Source organism: Monodelphis domestica, chromosome 1 (genome assembly GCF_027887165.1).
Source record: "Monodelphis domestica isolate mMonDom1 chromosome 1, mMonDom1.pri, whole genome shotgun sequence".
NCBI lineage: Eukaryota > Metazoa > Chordata > Mammalia > Didelphimorphia > Didelphidae > Monodelphis > Monodelphis domestica.
This window is the reverse complement of record NC_077227.1, coordinates 158,496,711-158,520,400: the sequence shown is the minus strand read 5'-3', so window position 1 is coordinate 158,520,400 and position 23,690 is coordinate 158,496,711. Positions and strand designations below refer to the sequence as shown.

The window sequence follows — 23,690 nt, the reverse complement described above, 5'->3', positions numbered from 1 at the left end:
CACAGGAAGTTCTTGCCACGTTTAAAGACCCTTCCTTTTGTCACTTCCTGTGCCTTCCTTCCACTTTATGTGGACCAATTGCAGCTATAGCTTTGTTTAGGACTGCCCAGGGGGAAGTTAGTTAATTCTGATTTGTCACTCACTATAGCACACATAGGTCACAGACCTCCCCAAGGAAAAGTGGGGCCTTTGGTGATTAAATCTAAAAATGGACAGAGGAGAGTTAATCCCATCTTCACACCAGTCCTGCCATTTATTTTTCCATGTCACTTACTGTCTCTCCACCTCTTCACAGGAACCAATCACAGCCTTTCAGTTTATCTAGCACTGTCCAGTGCTTGTGGCTTTTGGGGGTGAAAGCTTTTTCTGTTAGTGATAAGTAGGGGTGCTTTAAGTTCTTGATTCATTAACTTAAAATAAAGAGTTTAAAATTCTTTTTCATAAGAGGAATTAATTTTGTATTAGTGTTCAGTAATGAAATTTGAGCTACAGTTCTTTCTCTGCTTTGTTTCCCTTGGTTTGTATATCATAATCATAAATTTTTCTTAGGATTAATGTTTGGTCAAGTATTACTAATCTTTAATTGTGAGAGTAATTTTTGTAGCATAGGCATTAATTTCTTTTGAAATACTTGGTAGAATTCACTTATAATTCATCTGCTTCCATTTCCCCTTTAGCAGTTTGTTTATGACATTTTATTTCTTTTTTTGACATGGATTGTTTAAAAACTCTTGTTTTATTAGTTATATATTTTCAGCTATATACTCACTTCCTTTAAATTTTCTATTTTGCTGCTATGTAATTGTGCATAGTAGTTTCTGATAATTTTCTTTATTAACTGAATTTGTTGTGATTCACTTTGTTCACTTTTGTGAAAAATAGCTTTTAATGTTATTGTTTCTGTAATCTTTCTTTTTCAAGTTTATTTCTCCTTTAGTTTTCAGGATTTCTTTTTTTGTAATTGTTTTATGTTTGCTAACTTATATAGTTTATAGTTTTAACTGGATGTTCAGTTCATTTTTCCTCTTTTTTCCATTTAATTAATATAAATTTTTAGAACTTTAAATTTTCCTCTCATAACTAGTTGCATCCCATGAGTTTCATGACTTTAGTGTTACTATTGTCTTTAACATAATTATTTATTGTATCTATAATTTCTTCTTTATTGAAATTCTCATTTCATTTGCCAAATGTTATTTGTTTACTTTTCATTTATATTTATTGTATTATAACTTAAGAATATTTAGTTTTTCTGCTGTTTAACTTACATTTATTAATCCTTTGTACTTTGATTCTTTTTGTAAGAGGTTGCTGATAAATATTTGCATTCTTTATTATCTCATTCAGAAGTGGCCATATGTTAGTTAAGTCTAGGTTTTTTCATCAATTTCTTCAGCTTTATATTTTCCTTTTCATCTTTCTGTTGAATTTATCCAAATTTGAGAAAAAATAATGTCTCCTACTTTTATTCAATATTATTTTGTCAGTGCTGTTTTGTTAATGTTGTCAATGTTATTTTGAAATTAACTTAGCTTTTCTTTTAGGAACTTAAACACTAGGCAAATTAGGTGCACATATATTTAATAATAATATTTTTTCATTGTCTTTTTGTCTCTAAGGATAATGTAGTTTTCTTATCTCTTGACATTGCCATTTTTATTTTCTTATCTGAAGTCATGATTTCATCTGTTTTTCAAAGAACATTTTAGTTTTGTTTTACTCTCTTATTTTTCTTCCACATATGTCTGAACATTTTAAATGTTTCTTGTATACTTCAAATTATTGAGATTTTAAATTGTTTTTTCCATTGAGGAATTTAATTCATTTACATTTATAGTTATCATTATTAAATTCATATTGTCTTCCGTTAAATACTTTTATATGAGCTTTTACCTCCTCTGTTAAGTCAGCTCTTAATCTTTGTGATTTGTTTCTGCATGTTTCTCCAACTCTGGCCTCTTCTCTCCATTCCTACCCAATCCCAGGTGCCTTGAGTCTGTTGCCATTCCTCTTTTTTTGCATTGTTTTTTAAATTTCCATTTCTTTGAACAAAAAAAACTGAATTGGTCTTAGAAAAAGAAATTGAGAATATCATAAATGAACTAATTTTCCTGCCCTTCCATCTCATCTCTAGTTCAGTCCTATTAATATGTAATGCCCCTTTCTCAGAAATGTTGTTCTAATTCTATCCTCTTTCTTCTCAGTGGAGGCAGAGGGATACAGTAAGAAGTGCTCATCAACCCATTCTAGGGCCCACTCCTTTTACTTGCTTTTTTCTTATATCTTCTTTCTTTTGATGTTATACCATCCTCTCTGAACCTATGGCTTCTTGATCAACCTTTTCTGAGCTCTGCCTGTAGTTCCTACAACATAATCCTACATAATAAGGAGTTAGAATTGCCTCATCCTAGAGTTCAGTTACAAGACTTTTTTTCTTACCCTCCCCCCATGGGAGCACTTCTTAGTGTTGCCAAAATCTTCCCTCTTTGTTGAAGATTCAGTTCCCACTTTTTTCTTCTCATTACTTCCCCTCTTGAATCTTGACAGTCTTTTCCTGGGCCTCTTAAAACAACCTTTTTTCCCCTATTGGAGAATAGTTCCTCCATATTATCCCAGTAATGATTTACTAATGAGGAATGAGATTTTTTTCCTTCTGAAATGTTGATTCACTTCTTCCTCCCAGCCTCCTGATTTATCCCATCATATCTTCTGCTCCTCAGATTACTTGCATTTTCAGTGTTTCTCAGCCATTGAGGTTTTTGCTTGTTTTTAGGAAAAATCAGATTGCGAATAGACTTGGTCTTGTCTAGCCTCAACCATGTGAAAACAAATATTTCACTCTTCGTCTTTCATTTCTCTCTGAGACTGTTTAACTTTCTCCTGTTTGGTCAGTTTTCATGTTGAATACCCTGCATACTTCTGGGTTCTTTTGGAGGAATGACTCAAATTCTTCTTTTTTTCTAAATGTCCACATATTTTCTTTGATGTTTAGGTTCAGCTTTGCAGGATATGCTGTTTTAGAGGTGCCAGACAATCTTTTTTGCTTTTTTTAGAATTTCACAATCATTTTTTTCCTTTGATTTCTTGGATAAGTAAGGAATTAATAAAGGATCCGAGGATTTTTCTAAATAGAAAGTATATTTATTAGTGGTGATCCAGTCCCCACCCTCACATTTTAGAGATGAAGAAATAAAGTCATAGAAGGGTTAAATGATTTGTCCAAGTGTAGCTCATTATGGCAGTAGGATTAATATCAAGATTACCTTTCTTTCAGTATCTCCTACTGTATGAAGAATTCCATTTGAAGATGATCCCTGGGGAATCTTTTTTGTTTTTAAATATATCATACCAGCCTAGCAAGTATAACCACTGTACATATGTAAAAGAGGGGTAATAATCCATATCCCTTCCTGTCTCAGTGGGATGCTTTGAAAATTGGTGAGATAATGCATGTGAAGCATGTTAAACTCCTTAGAGATTAGAACTACATAAATTCTTGGTTGTGGTATAAGGAACCATAATAGATGATTCTAGAGAAATCTCAAAAAAAGACAACTTTAAGACTCCTATCCTGAAAATGCTTTAAATTTCCTTCTCCAGGGTGGTTTAAACCCTTGTAAATATTGAGCAGAAAAATAAAAATTTTCTACTCAGAATATTCATGCTTAATAGGACTTTGTATATGCCCACTAGTCTTGGATATCTGGATTTTTATTTTCACAACATTATTCAATAATTCTTAATACCTACAATTGATATTTTAAGTCTTTTTAGAAGGTAAAAATACTTTTTGATAGGTAGCATAAAGGAGTATGACATAAAAGAGCTTTAAGGGCCTATTAGCTTTGAGATTTTGTAATTCTTTGTTCATAGTTTTTTAGACCAGGTACATATATATTGACTTTTCTTCTTCTTGACCATAGCTCCTTAAAACTTTTTTGTTTTAGTAAAGATGAGCACAAAAGTATCAGCCCTCATTTCTTTCTTTTTTTAAACTCTTACCTCCTATCTTAGAATCAATACTGTGTTTTATTTCCAACACAGAGGAGTGGTGAGGACTAAGCAATAGGAATTAAGGGACTTGCCCATGATCACACAGCTAGGAAGTGTCTGTGACCAAATTTGAACCCAGGACTTCCCATCTCTTGGCCTGCTTTTAATCCATTGAGCCACCTAGCTGCCCCCATCATTTCTTAATTATGCTAAATTTCTAATTTGTGTTTTGTAGTTGGTAACTTGCATGTTTAGAACCAGGATGCATTCCCCAAAGAAACAAGGTGTACTTTGTGATTAGACTCCTCAAATTTTAGGATTCTATGGCTATAGATTGGATTATTAAATATATCCTAGATTAAATAGATTTTTGTGACCTGGCCTGGGTATTGATTCATCATTAATAATAATGTTCTTGTGAATACAGTATTTTCTCTTTTAGGAATACTACAGGTGATTCTGGGCTTTAGGATAATCCCTGTTGTGAAGCACAGGCCAGCCCATCATTATATAAACTGAATATTCATAAGTTAGGGAATGTCTCTACCTACAAAAGATTTCAAAATATTTTATAGGTGGAAAAATTCTGTAATCCAGAATATGGTTTAGCTAAGATCACATAGCAACAGACTAGGGAAGAAGTCTCTGGATTTCTCACTTGCATAACCTTGCTGCTTGTTCATTGGGTCTCCAGATACTCTTTTTGGTTTACCTCAGGAATACAGAAATACTTTTTTCCTAAATAAAGTAACATTTTATTGTGGAACCACTCTTGACTTTGACTAGAATGAGTATTGCAGAACTGTTATTTCCTCCAGGAGATAAAAGAGCTGACTGGTTTGAGTAACCCCAAGTGGCCTACAAAGAGTTGCAGTCATGAAGTTTCTTAGTTGATGATCTAAAATATTTGGATCTTAAACCGCCAACCTTCTAAAAGTAAAGAAAGTGGGTGGATCAGGGGATGGGGGGCAGTTATTGATTATAAGTCTATAAGTAGCCTCTTCAGGGATAAAGGGGGCTTCCCAAAATGTTCACATTTTGATACTACTAGGATTTTAAGAGAGATTTTTTTTTTAAACCCTTCCGTCTTGGAGTCAATACTGTGTATTGGCTCCAAGGCAGAAGAGTGGTAAGGGCTAGGCAATGGGGGTCAAGTGACTTGTCCAGGGTCACACAGCTGGGAAGTGTCTGAGGCCAGATTTGAACCTAGGACCTCCCGTCTCTAGGGCTAGCTCTCAATCCACTAAGCTACCCAGCTGCCCCCTTTAAGAGAGATTTTACTGGATTCCTTGTCAAGCTTTGAATGTATTGGGAAGCATCGTGGCACAGTGGGAAGAATCCTGGAGTCAGAGCCCTACCAGGGTTCTTATCTCTTTCCTATCATTGTTGGTTTGACCATCAGAGGTTTACCCTCATTGACCCGAGTTTACTTATTCATAAAATCTAGAGTTGGAATAATCCACCTCTAAATTCTGTTTCTGCTCAAAGTCTATGACCTTGTGATTATCAATGTCATTCGTTTTTGTCTTGGTATTGTCAGTACCTAGCACAGTGGTGAATATTAATGCTTATTGACTGATAATAACCTTTTCTTTTTATTTTTATTAGCCCTTATCTTCCACCTTAGAATCAATATTGTGTATTAGTTCTAAAGCAGAAGATTGGTAAGGGCTAGGCAATGGGGATTAAGTGACTTGCCCAGGGTCACACAGCTAGGAAATGTCTTAGGCCAGACTTGAACCTAGGACTTCCCATCTCTAGACCTGACTCTCAATCCACTGAGCTAACTAGCTGCCCTCTAACCTTTTCTTTTTTTAAGGGAAATCATGTCTCCTAGAGCAAACAGGAAGAGTTCATGTTTTATGTGAAATGTTTTCAATTTATCCTTTTTTTTTTTTAGTATAATAGTAAGGCATTTTGAGTTGATTGCCTTTTATATTGGAAAGACATTACCAGTAAATTATATTATTGTCCCATATCAGGTGAAACCATTTATAAGGTAGAATGAATGCTGGATCTTCCATGACTAAAAATTTGTCTAGACATAGAAGTTTATTTTTGTACAGTTGTTCAGCTTGTATTTGTGTGGCAAATGGCAAAAACTTTTAGAAAATATGTCATTTTGGTTTCAGAAACTTTCTCCCTTCTTACCCTGTATAATTCCTCAACAAATAATGGCACTCAAGCAGTGAAATCCAGTGTACAGCTGTTTAAAGAGAAGTTTAAATACCACATAAAATTTTTCTAGTTAGAATAATATTCTGAATACGAACATTGCATTTGTATTGTTGCCAGTGAACACAAACCAAAAGTTATGAAGCTCTTTTTTTTTTTAATCCTGTCTATAGTCCACTTGTAAATAACCAATTTTAGAGTTAACTTTCCACTTAAAGCTAGAGGACTAGTTACACACATAGATAAGAAAGTATAGCATTAATACTTATATCAGTCAGTGTGTTCTAAAATAAAGTAGGAAAATTTAAACCTTTTGTAACAAACAAAGCTTAATGCTGTCATGCTGATAGAAGGAAGTTGCCATTTCCATCTGTTCCCAAGGTAGAGAAGATTCCTATTAGACAAAGGTTTGCTAATAAATGCTGTGCTAGATAAGGAGTAAGAAACTGAGTTTGGCTATAAAGTGGACCCCCATATGACCTGGGGCAAGTCATCCCATCTCACTGGGGCATCCTGTTTATCAATAAAGTAAGGAGGCAAGGCTACAAAATCAAGGGAGTTAGAATCCAGTTAAGATGTAATTGGGAAGTATTTAATAAAATAAAAATTCAGTTCAACATAGAAGTGTTAAAGGGAGTGGGATGTACTTCTGAGTATCCCTATCTTTCCTCTGACCCTTACTCTGTTTCCATCTTCCTAAAGCCTTCCCTTCTTCCTTCTTTCTTGGTGGGTGCTCTCTCCCCTTCATCAGATTATCTTGTATTTACATATATCTTTATAATATTGTATCTCCTCCCTAGTAGCAATCAATCAATCAGTAAATCAGTAAAATTGAATGTTTATGTTCCAGGCACTAAGCAAAATGATACATAAAAATAGGAAAAAGATAAGATAGTCTCTGCCCTCAGAGGAGTTCACAGTGTAGTACGTGATGGTGAACCTATGGCACAAATGCCAAAGATTGCATGCCAAACACTCTCTATGGGCATGGGCTGCCCCTCTACCCCACCCAGAGTTCATTACTAGAAAGGCAGAGGGATTCAGGTGGAGCTGCTCCCCTCCCCCTCTCCACTGTGCCAGACATTTTTTTCACACTATCCATCCTTCCACCCAGCAGCCAATGGGAGCACTTCTTCCCTCCCCTGTGTGGTTTAAGAGTGGGTCACATCCAATACTCAGTTGGGGGTGGGGGGAGGCACGGCATGCAATCTCTAGGGGGTCTCGGGCACAACACTTGTGTTTGGGGGTGAGGTGGAGGGAGGGTCTGGCACTCCATCTCTAAAAATTTTGCCATCTCTGATCTGGTGAATGTCAAAAGATTTAATCTCATTTAAGGCCAAAACTAACACTTGAAAGGAATTATACTGATTAGAGGACTGATCTCAGAATCAGAAGTTGTGATTTCATATTCTGCCTTCAAACCACTGCGACTATTGACAGGTCATTTTGCCATTTAGTGATGTAGGCAACTTTCTAAGGTTATAAATTACATTTTAACCTGAAATATAATTTATAGAGTTGCAATATGCAACAATTCATGATGCTCCCAGGTCAAGGAGTTTCCTTTGCCCCAAATGGTGAAATCACAGGTCAGGGACCCTCCAGCCAGATCTCCCCTAAAAAAAATCCTAGTACTTCACTCATGATACTTTGCACAAAATTGCTTAAGAAAATTAAGTAATAATACAGGGAGAATATAGGACAAATGTTCATATTTCATTTTGTACTACAAGTATTTACATGTCCTATAAATCATTGTGGGGAAATCTGTTGGAGAAACTCCTTCCATCAGCTTGACTATAACCAATCTTTGACTGCTTGTTGACTTGACTTGGCAGACTAGAAGGGGAAATGTTAGGGAGTTTCATGGGGAACATACTTTTGAGGTGAAATGACTTACTCAAGGTCACACAATTAATAAGTGTTGTAAGAGACTGGAACAAGATCCAGACCTTCCAAATCACTGTGCCTCACTGAAGTTGTTAGAAAATTGCTTGTTAACCATGATTGCCTTGCTTCAGAATACTTGTATTCTTGTCTTTGTTGAAAATAATTTCCTTATAGACTCTTATTATTTAGGTGATGATTCCTTTATAAAAACTGTCATCAAGTTATGAAATTGCCCTCTTTCTTTCTATCATCATGTTACCTGGCTTCCAGATAATCATCATTCACCAAAGGATCTCAAAACCTTCAAGATGATTATAACCTCTTGTCCTTTATAAGTTGAATGCCATTTTAGTTTAGGTAAATTTTGATTCTAGAAAGTGGTTAATTCTTAGATAAATTTCAAGAAATAGAATTGATAGTAACACGTTGTAGCACTGCACTTGAAAAATTATGTGTATTACTTTTTAAGACAGCCTAGTTCCAGATGTCTATTGGAAGAAAGCAAGCAGAGAGACTCTTGATTGGGTTTCTTGTGCTTCAGATTTTTAAAGTTTCTGCTATGACACAGCAAGCCCAAGGGTATGCAAAAATCTGAATTCTAAGTGTGACCAGGGAGGGAAGAAAGGGTAATTAAATGCTGTAAACAAAATCAAAACCTCACTCTCATTGTTAATGCAGTGTTATGGCTGATCTTTGTTCCAGTGTCAGGAAATCAAGTTATTTTCCTCATAGCAACTGTAATACTGCCTCATTGATTGATTTATCATACACAGAGAAAACTACATACTACATACATATATGTACCAGGGGAATAGATTATATTTACTAGGGGAATCACAGCTTGGAATTGCCTGACGTGTCTGTATAAAGATCCAAGCATAACATCGCAAAAAGATGGTTTTGGCATTTAAAATTAAGGCCTCCAAAGTCTCTTTACCTTGCCTGCAATATGATCTATTCTGAGCCCTCTGGGAATAGTCCGTTATTTAACAACTGCTACAAACTGTTAGAAGGGGCAAGGTGCTTCAAGGTGTTACGCTCGTGATCGTGAAATTGTAACTGAAGTTATGGCTATGCCTGCAATGAAATGACTCCTTTATTGTTTTTAAAGGCCTCTCTCTACCTATACTAAAGAGTTGCCAGTTTATAAAGGATTTCAACATTGTATATATCCTTTACCCCAAATCTACATTTTTCCTCTCCCTGCTAATTTCTCTTTCTCTTTTGACAGCTATTCTTTTCCTCTTACCTAATCTTGGACTCTACCTCTTGTCATTGTCCTGCTTGTTTTCTCCTTTCTTTTGGCTTTGAATGTGGAAAGGACTGATCCAATGAAAGGAGTTAGGGATGGGTGGGTGGGTGGGAGTAAGACCAGACAAGAACTTAGTATCTTTAGAATGGCTTCTGTGCTTTTTACTTTGTCTCCTTTGTTTCTCTGCTCTACTCTCTTCCACACCAAAAGCATTGTGTTTTGAAGTAACAATTTTTTTCTTTTAAGTCTTCTGCCTTAGAATCTAGACTGAGTGTGGGTTCCCAAGCAGAAGAACAATAAGGGCTAGATAATAGAGGATTATTGACTTGCCTAGGGATCATACAGCTAAGAAGTGTCTGAGGTTTAATTTGAACCCAGAACCTCCCATCTCCAGGCCTATCTCTTATCCACTGAGCTCCCTAGCTGCCCCCATAATACAGTTCCTTATTGGGACAGTAGCTCTGCTGGTGATAATTCATTCATTAGATAGGACTGTTGAACTAAATAAGTTCAAAGATCCCTTTCACCTTTAAACTCCTTCATGGTGAGAGGTAGCAGCCATCATTCACTGTTAAAAATACATTTAACTGTAAGCTGTAGTCATATTAGTGGAGCAAAACAAATATATAAATCTAATGAAAATAAAAAAATTATTATTTGTACTGTATATAAGGCATTGTGCTGTACTGGGGTTAAAAGACAAAAAAACCTGTCTGCCCTTAAAGATATTGCCTTTTCTGGGGAAATATAACATGTGCACAGCTCAGAAAATACAAAGGATTTTTAGGAGTTGGGGTACACTAATAATTAAGGAGCTCAGGAAAGACTTCCTGGGGTGAGTAGAGGTTGAAAATGAGCTGATCCATGAAGGCATGTAGGAATTCCAAGGCAACAAGTATTAAGTACTTCTTATGTGCCAGGCACTGAACTGAACACTGGGGATATAAAGTAAAACAAAAACAGCCCCAGCTTTTGAGGAACTTGCAATCTAATGGCATTGTGTGAGAGATATTATGTAAATCCTGCCATTTTAAGGGAGCTAGAGAAAGTGAGGAGTCAAGTATACCCAGATTGTGATCCTTACGTGAGTTGGAGAAATAGTGTGATGCTCTTGATAATCATAGAGAAGTTTGGAAGATGGGAGGATTTAAGGGGAAAGATAATGAGTATTTTGAGCAAGTGTAACTCAAGTTCTAAAGCAAAATATAGTAAGGTAATAATTGTGTAAGTGGAGAGGATTTATGGGAGAGGTGTTAAGGAGGTAAAATCAATAATATTTGCAACTAATTGGATATACCAATTTTAGGAGAGGGAAGAAACAAGGAAGAGTCAAAGATATGAACCAAAATAGCAGTTTTTCCTCTAATCATTTATATTTAATTTGGGAATTGCCACTTTTTTCTCCATGAGGGGAGTGAGTAAAAATAGATATCAGATCTTAGAATTTTTTATCTGTATGAATCGTGGAGATCATCCTAACTGACTAACCCTATCATTTTACAGCCAAGAAAATTAAAGTCTGGAGAGCTGTCATTTGTCCAGGTTCATACAGCTTATGACCTTCGAGAACCTGGACTAAAAACAGGGTCTTGTGACATCTAGGCCATTTTCCCCCTCCCACACCACTCTGCATATAGATCTGTTCTGCAAATTTACTATAATTCTATGTTCTTACACTGTTTCAAACCAAAGATAATTTCTTTCATTTAATTTCTTGCTTAGCTTAGATTATTTACTTTCCTTGTGGGTGGACTGATATATACATAGAGTTAGGAGTGATTAAATATTTTTGTTTAAAAGGCTTTTCTTTTAAAAAAAAGAAAGAAAGAAAGAAACTGAACATTGTATAATTATAATGATCAAGCTTGGCCCTAGATAGGTAGTGGGAAAATGTGCCTCCCTCGTTTTATTGAAAAGGTGGGGGATTCTAGTTGTGTTACATTGCTTATACCAGGAGGCTGGTGATATATTGCTTAATTTTGCAGAACTGCTTTTCCCTCCTAATCTTTTTTATTCTTTGTTAATAAGGGATGATTTTGGTGGGTATGGAAGTTGGGAGGGATATTTTCAGAAATGAAAGTGATATAGACACAAGATAGCAATAAATTTTTTTTTAAATGATTATTTCTAGAGAGTAAGCTGAAATGATATACTAGAATCCAGTTCTCAATTTAATCTTCCTTTCTAGTCTCCTGGATTTGGGGGTCTGTCTGGGGTCAACAAGAGGTAAGAAAGTAAATTAGAGGTGAAAGGAAAGAAACTGGCTACCGACAAGAGCAGAAGGTTAGCTCTTGGGGACAGGTTTTTTATTTTTGTCTTTTATATTCCTACTGTGTAACATAGTGCCTGGCACATAGAATAGGCATTTAATAAATGCTTTTTAGATTGCATTAGAGAATTACATTTGGTCAAGTAATTTTTGTTTGATTTAAGATTTGAGAAAGCTTTATATTTTCCTTCTAAAACCAGTATAATCATTTCTTTATTAACTATGCTATATGGTAGAATATATGATAAAATAATGTATTCTGTAAGATTGACCAAGTTTATCATGACAACTGACATTTGCCCAGTGTTTGTCGATTTAAAAAAAATTATATACCTTAGCTCCACCAGGTGGCTGCCAAGCAATGCAAGATGAGATGAAATACCACTACAGGAAAGGTGCTATAAGCTCAGGGTCATGGAAATGTCCCCAGTTTTAGTTGTATACATCAGGGTTAACCATTCAGAATTTAATTTAGGGTAGGACAAAAGTGAGACCAGGATATGTTTTTCTAGCAAGTCTAGCCAGAATCCTAAGAAACACATGACTCATTTTAGACAGGTAAACACTAGAAACCCACAGGTGCAATTTGGAAGCCTGTTCCCTGATTGGTAATTTTGCCTGCAGGTTTACATGCCCTGGTGTGTTGGTCCTGGTTGCTATTTTGTTGTGCATACAGTACCATGAAGGGCATAAGTCACTTTTAGATTAACTTTAATAGTTATTTTTATTAAATTTTTATCTAGTTGTGAAGGGTTTAACCCTTTCTCACTTAAATGACAGTTGGAAACCTAGATTCTATATAATATACAGCATATATATAAGGGTTTAAAAAAAAGAAATAACTTGACTGGCATCGATCACTTGATACTGTTTAGTTATGTGACCTTAAGCCAGTTTCCAAAACTCTATGATTTTTAGTGTCATCTGAAAAATTACAGAAAATGGACCACCAGACATTTGAAGACCTCTTCTAGCTTTGTAATGCTATGATTCTCTGATTCTGAGTCTACATTATAGTTTCTGGAAGTTTAAGGTTTTGAGGTATTGGTGATAACAAATACCCAGAACCACTTAACAAAATTGAGAAAAGAAAACTGTTCTTATAGCAGACATTTATGTTTGCTAAATTAAACCATACATTGATATTTGTAAGAAACAAGAAGTAAAATCAGATACTTCTCACTGTTCTGTTCTTAGCTAATATGGCACAGATGTGATAATAAACTCCATATGCAGCTTCACTGTAAGATTCTATTAGAAACAAAATGCCAAGATGAAACCTGATTAGTAAATTAAGCTTTCAGCATGTTTTAGAGAGCTTGGTGTTACAAAATCAACAATATTTTGTGATTCCCTTTTCCCAACTTGTTACCCTTGCCATCATGTGAGTGTATTTATAGCTGTAAATGGATCTGTTTGGAGATTTTATCTTTGTAACATACATCTAGTGACTGATCAAATACTCATTATGTCAAATAATTATTTACAAATTTTTTAAAACTATAACATACACAAGATGAGATTTCTATAGCTCCTATGCTTAAAAATGGATCTATTGACTTGTAATCTTTTTTAAAAAAATTTATTTGATTAAGAGAATTTTTCCATGCTTACATGATTCGCGTTCTTTCCTTACGCTCTTCCCACCCCCTCCCAAAGCCAGTGTGCAATTCCACTGGGTTTTACATGTCATTGATCAAGACCTATATCCATATTATTGATATTTGCACTAGGGTGATCATTTAGAGTCTACATCCCCAATCATAATCCCATTGACCTATGTGATCAACTAGTTGTTTTTCTTCTGTGTTTTTTACTCCCACAGTTCTTTCTCTGGATGCGGATAGCGTATTTCTCATAAGTTCCTCAGAAATGTCTTGGATCACTGCATTACTGCTAATAGAGAAGAGCATTATGTTCCTGGTTCTGCTCCTCTCACTCTGTATCAATTCCTGGAGGTCATTCCAGTTCACATGGAATTCTTTCAGTTCATTATTCCTTTTAGGACAATATTATTCCATCACCAACAGATACCACAATGTATTTATCCATTCCCCAATTGAAGGGCATCCCCTCATTTTCCATTTTTTTGCCACCACAAAGAGCGCGGCTATAAATATTTTTTACAAGTCTTTTTCCTTATATCATCACTTCACAATTCCACCAGCAATGCATTAATGTCCCTATTTTGCTATATCCCCTCCAGCATTCATTACTTTCCTTTGCTGTCATGTTAGCCAATTTGCCAGGTGTGAGGTGGTACCTCAGAGTTGTTTTGATTTGCATTTCTCTATTTAGAACACTTTTTCATGTGCTTATTGATAGTTTTTATTTCTTTATCTGAAAATTGCCTATTCATGTCCCTTGCCCATTTATCAATTCGGGATTGGCTTAATTTTTTATACAATTGATTTAGTTCCTTAACTATTTAAGTAATTAGACCTTTGTCAGAGGTTTTTGTTATAAAGATTTTTTCCCATTTTTTGCTTCCCTTCTACTTTTGGTTGAATTGATTTTGTTTGTACAAAACCTTTTTAATTTAATGTAGTTGAACTTATTTATTTTACATTTTGTAATTTTTTCTAATTCTTGCTTGGTCTTAAAATCTTTCCTTTCCCAAAGATCTGACAAGTATACTATTCTGTGTTCACCTAATTTATTTATAGTTTCCTTCTTTATATTCAAGTCATTCACCTATTCTGAATTTATCTTGGTGTAGGGTTTGAGATGTTGATCTATACCTAATCTCTCCCATACTGTTTTCCAATTTTCCCAGCAGTTTTTGTCAAGTAGTGGATTTTTGTCCCAAAAGATGGAATCTTTGTGTTTATCATACACTGTCTTGCTGAGGTAATTTACCCCAAGCCTATTCCATTGATCCTAACTAGTACCATATGGTTTTGATGACCACTGCTTTATAGTACAGTTTAAGATCTGGTATTGTTAGGCCCCCCTCCACATTTTTTTTCATTATTTCTCTTGATATTCTTGATCTTCTGTTCTTTCAAATGAACTTTGTCACATTATTTTTCTAATTCAGTAAAAAAGTTTCTTGGTAGTTTGATAGGTATGGCACTGAATAAGTAAATTAATTTGGGTAGAACTGTCATTTTTGTTATGTAAGCTCATCATACCCATGAGCAATTAATGTTTTCCCAGTTGTTTAGATCTAGTTTAAATTGTGTGGAAAGTGTTTTGTAGTTGTGTTCGTATAGTTCCTGTGTTTGTCTTGGCATATAGATTCCCAAGTATTTTATATTGTCTAGGGTGATTTTAAGTGAAATTCCTCTTTCTAACGCTTGCCAGGATGTGTTGGAAATATATAGAAATGCTTATGATTTATGTGGGTTTATTTTGTATCCTGCAACATTGCTAAAGTTGTTGATTATTTCTACTAGCTTTTTAGTTGATTCTCTAGGATTCTTCAAGTAGGCCATCATATCTTCCGCAAAGAGTCATAGCTGGGTCTCCTCATTGCCTATTTTAATACCTTCAATTTCTTTTTTTTCTCTAATTGTTACTGTTAGTGTTTCTCGTACCATGTTAAATAATAGAGGTGATAATGGGCATCCTTGTTTCACTACTGATCTTATTGGGAAGGCTTCTAGTTTATCTCTATTGCAGATGATGTTTGCTGATGGTTTTAAATATATACTGTTTTATTATTTTTAGGAAAGGCCCTTCTATTCCTATGCTTTCTAGTGTTTTCAACAGGAATGAGTGTTGTATTCTATCAAAGGCTTTTTCTGCATCTATTGAGATAAGCATGTGATTTTTGTTGGTTTGCCTGTTGATATGGTTAATTATTTGGATAGTTTTCCTAATATTGAACCATCCTTGCATTCCTGGTATAAATCCCACCTGATCATAATGAATAACCCTTGTGATCACTTGCTGGAGTCTTTTTGCCAGTATCCTATTTAATATTTTTGCATCTATGTTCATTAAGGTGATTGGTCTGTATTTTTCTTTCTCTGTTTTTGATCTGCCTGGCTTTGGAATCAGAACCATATTTGTGTCATAAAAGGGATTTGGTAGAACTCCCTCTTTGCTTATTATGTCAGATAGTTTGTGTAGTATTGGGATTAGTTGTTCTTTAAATGTTTGATAGAATTCACTTGTGAATCCATCTGACCCTAGGGATTTTTTCTTAGGGAGTTCTTTGATGGCTTATTCAATTTCTTTTTCTGATATGGGATTATTTAAGTATTCTATTTCTTCTTCTGTTAATTTAGGCACTTTATATTTTTGTAAATATTCATCCATATCACCTAGGTTGCTGTATTTATTGCCATATAATTGGGCAAAATAGTTTTTAATGATTGCCTTAATTTCCTCTTCATTGGAGGTGAGGTCTTCCTTTTGATCTTGGATACTGTCAATTTGGTTTTCTTCTTTCTTTTTTTATTAGATTAACCAGTACTTTCTTTCATTTGTTTTTTCAAAGCACTAGCTTCTAGTCTTATTTATTAATTCAGTAGTTCTTTCACTTTTGATTTTACTGTTTCCTCCTTTAATTTTTAGGAATTCTAATTTAGTTTTTATCTAGGGATTTTTAATTTGTTCTCTTTCTAGTTTTTTAAATTGCATTCTCAATTCATTGACCTCTGCCCTCTGTAATTTGTTAATATATGAACTCAAGTATATAAATTTCCCCCTAAGTACTACTTCGGCTATGTTCCATAGATTTTAATAGGATGTCTCGTCATTGTCATTCTCTTCAATGAAATTATTAATTGTTTCTACGATTTGCTCTTTAACTGATTGTGGAGAATCATATTACTTAATTTCTAATTAATTTTTTATTTGCCTCTTCATGTACCCATACAAATTATTATTTTTATTGCATTATGTTCTGAAAAGGTTGCATTTATTACTTCTGCTCTTTTACACTTGTTAGCCATGTTTTTATGCCCTAGTACATGGTCAATTTTTGTGAATGTACCATGTGCTACTTAAAAGGTAGTGTATTCTTTTTTGTTCCTATTTATTTTTCTCCACATATCTATTAGCTCTAATTTTTCTAAGATTTGATTCACATCTCTTACCTCTTTCTTATTTATTTTTTGGCTTGGTTTATCTAGATCTGATAGAGGAAGATTCTGTTCTCCCACTAGTATAGTTTTACTATCTATTTCATCTTTGAACTCCACTAGTTTCTCCTTTAGAAATTTGGATACTATACCATTTGGTGCATACATGTTGAGTACTGATATTTCCTCATTGTCTATACTCCCTTTTATCAGGATGTAACTACCTTCCCTATCTCTTTTAATCAGATCTATTTTTAGTTTGTCTTTGTCAGATATCATGATTGTTACTCCTGCCTTCTTTTTCTCAGTTGATGCCCAATAGATTTTGCTCCAACTTTTTACCTTTACCCTATGGATGTCCTCTGTATTTCTTGTAGACAACATATGGTAGGATTTTGGTTTCTAATTCACTCTGCTATTTGCTTGAGTTTTATTGGTGAGTTCATCCCATTCACATTCAGAGTTATGATTACCACCTGTGTATTCCCCAACATTTTGATTTCCTTTCCTAGTCTTACTCTTTCTTCTTTCGCTATTTCCTGCTACACCAGTGGTGTGCTTTTAATCAGTCCCCCTAATTTCTACCCTTATTTTACTTCCCTTTCTGCCCCCTCCCTTTTTGTTCCCCTCTTATTTTTTTAGGGCCTGTTAAATTACCTTTCCCCTGTCTTTCCCTCCCTTTTGTACCCCCTGATCCACTACTCCCCTTGGTTTTTCCCTCTCAACTTCCCCATAGGGTAAGATAGAATTTGATACCCCAATGGATTCAGATTCTCTTCCCTCTCAGAATTGAATCCACTGAGAGTAAGGTTTAAGTATTACCTATTAACACTCTCTTCCTCTCCTTATAATAGTATACTTCCTTTCCCCCTCCAATGTGCCTCTTTGTGTGGTATAGATTACCCTATTTTTCTTATTCCTTCATGTTTCTCTTGGTGCCATCTCCTATTCCTCCCCCCTTTCCTTTTTTTTGCTTATCTTAATCCACTTAGTACCCCAACCTCTATCTATGAATAATTCTTCTTACTATAATAGTGGATACAAATTTTGAGAGTTACAAATGATATTTTTCCATATTGGAATATAAACAATTTGACCTTACTGAAGCCCTTAAAAACATGAAAAAAAAATCCCCACCCCTCTCTTTCTTGTTTACCTTTTCATGTTTCTCTTAATTTTTTTATTTGGACATCAAAATTTCCATTTCTTTCTGGTCTTTTCTTTACAAGTATTTGGAAATCTTCTATTTTGTTGAATCGCTGTGCTTTCTGCTGGAAATATGTAGTCAATTTTGATGGGTAGTTGATCTTGGTTGTAGACCCAATTCTCTTGCCTTTCTGAATATCATATTCCAAACCTTGAAGTCATTTATCGTGGAGACTGCCAGATCCTGTGTAATCCTGATTGGTGCTCTTTGATAGCTGAATTGTCTCTTCCTGGCTTCTTGCAATATTTTCTTCTTAGCTTGGAAGCTCTTAAATTTGGCAATTGCATTCCGGGGGGTTGTTTTTTGAGAATTTAATGTAGAGGGTTATTTATGGATTCTTTCAATGTCTATTTTCTCCTCTTGTTGTAGAACATTAGGGCAGTTTTCGTGGATAATTTCTTGTAGTATGATGTCAAGATTTCTGTTTATTTCTGGATTTTCAGGTAGACCAATGATTTTCAAATGGTCTCTTCTAGATTGGTTTTCTAGATCAGTCATTTTCCCAATGAGATATTGCATGTTTCTTCCTATTTTGCCATTCTTTTGACTTTGCTTTATTAATTCTTGCTGTCTTGTGAGATCATTAGCTTCTACTTGCCCAATTTTGGTCTTTAATGACTGGTTTTCAGCTATGTTTTTTTAATTTTCCTTTTCGCTTTGGTCTGTCCTGCTTTTCATGGCTTCCAGCAGGTTATTTCTAGTCTTCAATTTTGTTATCATTTCATTTGATTTCTGGGCTTTTTCCAAGTGGGAAATTCTGTATTTTAAACTGTTATTTTCTTTTTGAACTATTTCCCACTTTTCTTGCCAAGTTTCTCCTAACATTTTAACTTGGTTCTCAAATTCTAGCCTAATTTCATAGAGAGCTTGTGACCAATTCCTTTTTTTTTAAGTTTGGATGTGTTTGCCTTTTTGTCATCCTCTGCTATCTCCTCTGTAGTCTGTTGTTTTCTTAAGTAAGAATCAAAGGCTTTTTCTTAATTTTTTTTTGTTGTTATAGATTGTAGTTCTTGGGCGTTATTGGCCATTGCTTTGTTGGATTTTCCTTCACTTCTCAGCCAGAAGTCTGAGTGAGGAGGGCAGGTTCTCTGTGTATTGAGCTATAGAGTGGTTTTTGCCCTGAGACTATTTTTTTCAGTCTCCACAACATCTTCTGTGTGCCACCCCTCTCTACTCTATCTCTGCCTCCAAGCTCCACGTTCCTCACCCTCCTGGGGTCCTAAGTTTTGCTGCTTAGGGTTAAGTCTGTGGTGTCCTCATCCAGCCCTTTAGAACATAGAGATTGCCCAACACAAGTCTGAGTGAGGAGGGTAGGCAAGTCTTTGTATTGAGCTCCAGAAATATTTTTGCTTTGAGGCTATGGCATTTGCTATGTGCCACCCCTCTCTGCTCTATCTCTGAGCAAGCTTCATGTTCCTCAGCCCCCCGGGGTCCTAAGTCTTGCTGCTTTTAGGGGTAAGTCTGTGTTGTCATCAGCCAGCTCCTCCCTACCCCCAGAACCTAGAGGTTGCCCCCACACTCACTGACTTTGGTGCTGTGGGTGTGGTGGGAGATGGGTGATGAGCTCACATTTTGGTAGAAGTAAAATTTTCCCCCTTTTAGCATGGAAATGTCTCAAACTCTGCCCACCTTCAATGCTGCACCCTACAGTGGGGCCCCTTCCCTCATCTGATTTTGGTTTTGTCATTTTGAGGTACTTTATAGCAGTCTATGGAAAGGAGAGGAAGAACCTTGCTTCTACTCTAGAGCCATCTTAACATGGAAGTCTTGACTTTTACTCTTAAAAGTTATTGGTCAAAAGGACCATTCTTAAATCAATAGTCAAGAATAAATTGTATGAGAGACAATTTATTTAAGTTTATGGAGTATCATCCTTGGAGTCAGGAAGACTCAAGTTCAAATTTGCTTTTGATACATGCTAGCTCTGTGGGCAGAAGTTGTCATTTAATTCCTCAGTCAGTTTTCTATGACCATAAGTTAAGGATAAATTGTAAGTCTGCATTGGCAAAGATAGTTTCTTCATTGGTAATTCTCTGTAATGATGCCTTCACAATTCCAGAGCAAAAAAAAAATGTAAAAATAACATGCCAAATTGAGTAATAATTTTTGGGTGGTCAGTCAGTCATAATTAGTTATGAATAGACTATGAAAAATTGATTTGACTCATAATAAATATTTGGCTCAATAAATAGAGAACTTTGGCTTCTTAAGTGCTCAGAGGAAAGGTGGTTTTGCCAAATAAATAAGTTGACTGGTTATTGAAAAAAAAAAGTTATCTATAGGTGAAGATTCATTCTATTTGGGGCAGTCTTTAAAAAAAGGTGTTTGTTTTTTTTTTAACTTAACCTAGGACATTTTGCCTTCCATATGTATATACTATGAAGTGTGTATCAGTGGTGCAATAGTTATCTCTAAGAAAAATAACCACATATTGCTATGCCACCTGCTTGAGGTTTGGAAAATTAGCATTGAGTGTAATAGAGACTTCGATCTAGGGATTTTTTTCTCTGAGACATTTACATGAAAACAGAACCTTTGATTTTAATAACTCATCTGTTCCTATTGCTTATTTCCCACCTGAACTTGTCATAATCCACCATGAGGGACACTACAGCTGGTTGCTGTGGAATTGTGTAAAGATTAAAATAAAATTGACACCAAATAAAAGATGATGGCTTCAGGTAGAGATTAAGCAGGAGGAGCAGATCATTTCTTAAAGATGCAAGGCTAAACTGCCGTTTGTTGATAGTAATAGGAATCATAGCAATGGATTTAGAGAAAAACAAATTAAAAAATAGCAACCCCTGAGTCTACCAGGACTTTTACCAAGAATAAAAAAGCAGAGGAGTAAAATTCAAAGTAAAATTGTTTCAGAAGAAAAAGTTGTAGTTTTCCATGATATACTGACAGCTTAAGAGATTTTGCCATGAGTGAGGTAATATTTCCTTATAATAAAGGTAACATGGTATTAGTCTGAATGTACAATATACTTCCCTTATTCCTTGTCTACCACCTACTCCACTACACACACACACACACACACACACACACACACACACACACACACACAAATGGTAATGTTAAATAGCAAAATTAAGAAGAGCAGTGGTTACAAATGAGGGGGGAGGTGTATATATATATATATTCTAATTTTTGTAATAGTCCTTTTTTTGTAGTGTCTATTTTTGTCCTTTCAGAGGGATATTATTTTCTAGGGCAACCTATATGGTAATGGTATAGACAAGTAAGACAGACGTTGGCAAATGAAAGAATATGCACCTTACCTCTTTTTGGAGTGTGTTATCAACATCTCTTCCAAAGTGGTAGGAATTTTCTAAGTGCTTCTTCTTATCTCTCTAGAATTTAAAATTTAAGCCCTGATTCTAAATGTTCTACAAATCATGAGTATAAAGGGTACTTTTCAGTTCAGTATGGGTTAGAAATAGTTTTTAAAAATTAGTTTCTTATAACTCTAATTTTTCTAATAATTTAGCTAGTGGTAAAATAGACTTTCTGTGCATTCCATTTACCCACACCCATATTTAATTTTTCATCACTCATATCACCATTTGTGTTGAGGCTTGGTTCCTTGTCCTAAGGGCAATGCAATAAAAATTATATCCTTCTCACCTGTGTATTTCTGAAAGCAAATTTAATTTTATTAGAAAATGTTCATTCTATCTTCTCAGAGCCACACTATGGCAGAAATTGCACATTTAAAATTTTACTTAAAGTATCTTTGTGAAATAAAGATTTTAGTAAAATTTTGTTTTCAGAGAAACCTTATAAATGTACATAAAGCTAACTGAAATGGCATCTGACATTTCATTAGCTACAATATATTTAGGCAGTTTTAGTCCAAGGAATGTGACTGGATCTCTTATTTAGTAGCAGTTCACTATTAACTCTGTATTTACTACAGTTTGCAAATTAGGTCAAAACATTTACAAGCTCACCAAAATTGTTATAGCCCTCCTCTTTCCATCAAGCTCCCAGATAGTAAACTGAATGAAATTAGTGTTCTTTCTTTTCTATTCACCTGGCATAAATCACTCTTTTCCCTGGTGAATGAACAGATGGCTATTTAAAAGACTTCTCCTATCACTGTCTAGTCTGTTCATCATTATTGTTGCATATGTAAATACTTGTTAGTGAAAAAATCACTAAGTTAAATAGCATCTCACCATTATTACTCATTATTTTCTTAATGTTCACAGTATATTAGAAAGAGCATTGGGCTTAGAGACAAGGAATCTGAATTTCCAGCCTGACATCACCATTTATTAACTGTGTAAACTTGAATCAGCCCTTGCACTTCTCTCTAGTCTAACTTTCCTCAACTGTACTATGCTCATTTAGACTAAATAGTGATCTCTAATACCCTTTCTTTTTTTAGAGTCTGTAGATATTCTTGAGAAAATACATTCAAATCTAAGGCCCTTCAGAATTAATACTAATTAATACGTGGAATTAGTTTGGTTAATCCCACATCTAGTGAATTAGTAAATTGTATTATTTAGATTTTATTATTTGTTTTGGTTTTGTAATCTAATTTATTAATTTTTATATACTTTTTTTAGATATTCTCGGAACTGAAGATCTTCCTGCAGATACTCCTACCAACAATGGTGTAAGATTTTACCCTTGGACCATTGATAACAAATACTATTCTGCAGACATCAATTTGTGTGTGGTGCCAAATAGATTCCTTGTCACAGCTGAAATTGCAGAGACTGTCCAGGCATTCATTGTTTACTTCGACAGCACACTAGTAAGAACTTATATTTTTGTGGTCTCTATTAGAGACTTTGTTGACTTACTTGGTATTGTTTATTTTTTGGTGGGGAAAGGATGGGATGAGGATTAATGCAAATAATATTTTAATGTATACTTTTTGATATTTTCCCCAAGAACTCTAGTCTTGACAGTGTTTCAGCATGGCTTCCATTGGCAGAAGCATGGCTACCAGAAGTGATGATCTTGGTTTGTGACAGAGTATCTGAAAATGGTGAGATGCAAAAATGTTACACATGCTTGCCAATATCTTGGTTAAATAGAGTGTGAACATTTCCTTAAATTAGAACACTATGATAATAAGTTGAAGGTTTTATATTTCTGACAATTTTTAGCTAGCCTATCAAAAGCTTTTTGGAAAAACAAAGTACTTGAAAATGAAAGTTTTAAAAAGTATTCATTCTGAAGTCTTTTGTTTTATATTTATAATTATCTCATTTAAAAATTTGTTGTTAAGGAGGAAAATTAGAGAGGTTTAAAGCCTCTACTTTGGCAGTGTTCGCATTTTATCCTTAAACATATGTTATTTTTATTGCTTTCTTTAGGTGTAAGCCGACCAAGAGCTCAAGAATGGTGCATTCAACATGGCTTTGAATTGGTAGAACTTAATCCAGAGGAATTACCAGAGGAAGATGGTAGGTAGTTATAATGTATGTCTGCTTCAGTAGAAAACAATGTTCTAAGCTAGATTTGGCATGAGAAAATATAAGTGCATTCTTTCATACAGTAAGTCACAATGAGGCTCAGTAAACTTTCTCTGTTTTTAATCTTCTTGAAAGACTTATAATAAATAATAATCCATTAACCTGACTTCATCAATAATTTTCATTTATCTAGAAGTTTTCTTGTTTAGGCTCATGAATTGGGCCTTTCCTCACCTTTCCTCACCCTTTTTACAAAATGATTTTTTTTTTTTTTACAAAATGATGAAGCCTGCCTCTTCAGAATGTGTTTGGTTGAGCTGAGGTTTGCTTTCCCTCATCTTAGTCAGTAGCACCTGAGGACTGAATTCCTAAAATGACTCTAGGGTTATCCTAACTACTCATTTGTTCTTTTGGATCTTTGGAGCCAAGCAGA

At 34.9% G+C, this 23,690-nt stretch overlaps 1 protein-coding gene across 6 annotated transcripts in view; it reads left to right on the top strand.

The window, feature by feature from the left end:
- The window catches only part of AAGAB (alpha and gamma adaptin binding protein), an 83,800-nt gene that overhangs the window by 4,083 nt on the left and 56,027 nt on the right, over nt 1-23,690 (top strand). For 5 of the 6 annotated variants that reach the window (XM_007479614.3, XM_007479613.3, XM_007479615.3 and 2 more), the window contains exons 2-4: nt 22,400-22,590; nt 22,731-22,827; nt 23,159-23,248. In XM_007479614.3, the coding sequence (XP_007479676.1) occupies nt 22,400-22,590; nt 22,731-22,827; nt 23,159-23,248 (378 nt within the window). Of the gene's footprint in view, nt 1-18,248; nt 19,275-22,399; nt 22,591-22,730; nt 22,828-23,158; nt 23,249-23,690 lie in introns of those variants that run through there. The other variant, XM_056808705.1, reaches the window with a different exon arrangement.